Source organism: Propithecus coquereli, unplaced genomic scaffold, assembly GCF_000956105.1.
Source record: "Propithecus coquereli isolate 6110/MARCELLA unplaced genomic scaffold, Pcoq_1.0 Scaffold133, whole genome shotgun sequence".
NCBI lineage: Eukaryota > Metazoa > Chordata > Mammalia > Primates > Indriidae > Propithecus > Propithecus coquereli.
In genome coordinates this window covers 1,951,713-1,954,123 of record NW_012137525.1, presented here as the reverse complement: position 1 = coordinate 1,954,123, position 2,411 = coordinate 1,951,713, and the positions used below count along the sequence as shown (strand labels likewise).

At 33.6% G+C, this 2,411-nt stretch overlaps 1 protein-coding gene across 1 annotated transcript in view; it reads left to right on the top strand.

Moving 5' to 3' along the window:
• Positions 1-2,411, top strand: part of THSD7A (thrombospondin, type I, domain containing 7A) — a 330,982-nt gene that overhangs the window by 292,879 nt on the left and 35,692 nt on the right. The window contains exon 10 of the mRNA XM_012638737.1: positions 351-529. Within this exon, the coding sequence (XP_012494191.1) occupies positions 351-529 (179 nt within the window). The remainder of the gene's footprint in view (positions 1-350; positions 530-2,411) is intronic.

Genomic DNA, 2,411 nt, shown 5'->3' with positions numbered 1-2,411 from the left:
TATAATTTTTTTAATATATCATTCTGGCAGCATGAGAATGATATGGTAGCAGACAGGTTATTGTCAATTAAACAGAAGCTGTCAGAAAGTCAGAAATGTTTAAATATGGTGAGCATGAATCCTAAGCAGATCATATGGCAGCTGCTCAGCTGTTATTTTAACAGAGTCGTCATATGTATGTGTCATTTTCTCGCAGAACTTAATTTGAGTCCCTAACAACGGGGACACCTCTGCATTTGCATGCTGCTGTCAAATCAGACTTGGAACCTCTAAATGAGCTAGAATGGTGGGTGGCAGTACGAGAGTGACAGGTGGGAGAGATGGTTCTTGTCTCGTTTTCCTGCACGCAGGTTACATTGAAGAGGCCTGCATCATCCCCTGCCCCTCAGACTGCAAGCTCAGCGAGTGGTCCAACTGGTCGCGCTGCAGTAAGTCCTGTGGGAGCGGCGTGAAGGTTCGCTCTAAATGGCTGCGGGAAAAACCGTATAATGGAGGAAGGCCTTGCCCCAAACTGGATCATGTCAACCAGGTATTTTCCACCATTGAGCCTATCAAGATAATTGTTGAGATTCGCAATGATCTGTTGTTTTTTTCTCTCTCTAAAATGAAGCAGGGTAAATAATAGCTCCTGAATAAAAAATTTCACCCATCGTATTTTTAGAATGCTTGAGTAAATACATGTGTTATTAAAATCCCACGTTAGATATATTATCTATGTTTTCTCTGGAGATTCGGTACCCTGCAAGTGTATGAATAGTAATATAATTCAGTGTAGAGAAAAATGACACCTATCTTTGAAATACTGTCAAGGTATTTAATCTGTCATAAAATTGCATCTAATTTGTAGGCTGAGATTATCTCATTCTTACAGCTCCCCTAAACTCTCAGAAAAGATATCCCAATTACCAACTAATTAAATTAAAATCAAAGAAAGTATGGGGATTTGGATGTAAAATTAGGAAAAATATACTGTGTGTATGTTTAAATTTGTTTGCTATAAAATAAATTGAGGAAAAGGAAATATAAAGATGGCTTCAAAGTTGCTATAAGTATGCTATCAATTTAGTCATTGGTCATTTTCAATTTTATTTGGAACTTTATTTGACTTTGGATGCATGTTTCCTTAGTTACTGTTAATAGTTGTTACTTGTGTTCTATTGGAGATAAAAAGTAAAAAGGCTAATGAGGGAATCGCAATTGATACAATAAAATGTAATGTATCAGACCATTATTATCAGGTTTGGCCTCCACGTAAATTAACAAAGAATGAACTTCATGTACTACGTGTAGATGTTGAGTTGTATATTTGAATTTAAGTCACAATCAAATGAACCAAGTCCTTAAATATGTAGAAATGTTTCATTCATACACATAGATTAATTTTAATCTCCCAACATACTGCTCACCAGTACACATACTTTCCTTCCTAAATTAACCTAACTTTGTTCATAAAACACTTTAGAGAAAAACAGAAAGAACTTTTTAATAAAATAAAGATGAGACAGAGAATTAAATTTCATAGAAAGCACTCTCAAAGAATCTCAATTTTTCCAAAGTGAAGCTGTTGGATTTATCCTTTAAATGCAATTTAGAGTGAATAATATACTCCACTGCTGCCATCTACTGGTAACGGAGCTTCCCTGTCATAGAGCATTTAACGTTCCTAAGATGCTAGAGAAGTTTCCCAAGAAGATAATTCAGTTTCATGATTCTAATTATATCATTGTAAAACAGAATAACTGAACCAAAATGTTTATAATACAAAAGAATATTTCTCTACAAATTTTAAAACCTTGAATTTCCAGGAGCAAATTTAAATTTTAATAAATTGTGATCTACAGTCCTAACACAGAGAAATTCTATACATATTCATAGCCATTTCACTTTAGTGTATATGTGTGCACCAAGTTAGATCTGCAGTTAAAATAAGCTGTGTTGCCTTAACATTTTCTTTAATGGTTAGTTTCCAAAGGTTCAAGACCTTGTGTCAAATTGTCTTTGTTGTGAAAAGTCTTTAGTCTAAACAATTTCTGTCACTTTCCAACTCTGATATAATCTGATACAGAGTTTGATAGGGACATTTCTGTACTTTTTATCAGTTTACTGGGGGTTTATTAAGACATTAACAACTAAAAAAATCAAAGCTAACACAAGACATATTTGACTTTTGAACATCTGACTTTGTGTATGAATGTTCTACATAAAAACAGAAATTACTAGGGATTTATGTATTAGTAAAATATTTAGGAAAAGTAAAGACTATGCAAGGTTTTATGTTATTTTTAACAATTATAAATCACATAGATTTTTTTTTACTGCAATTATACATTTCTCAATAAAATAACCAGTGGCTCATTGGCTTGAAAATGGTCTCCAAAGGTCCATTTTCCAGTTGAGAAAGCAAATCCTCA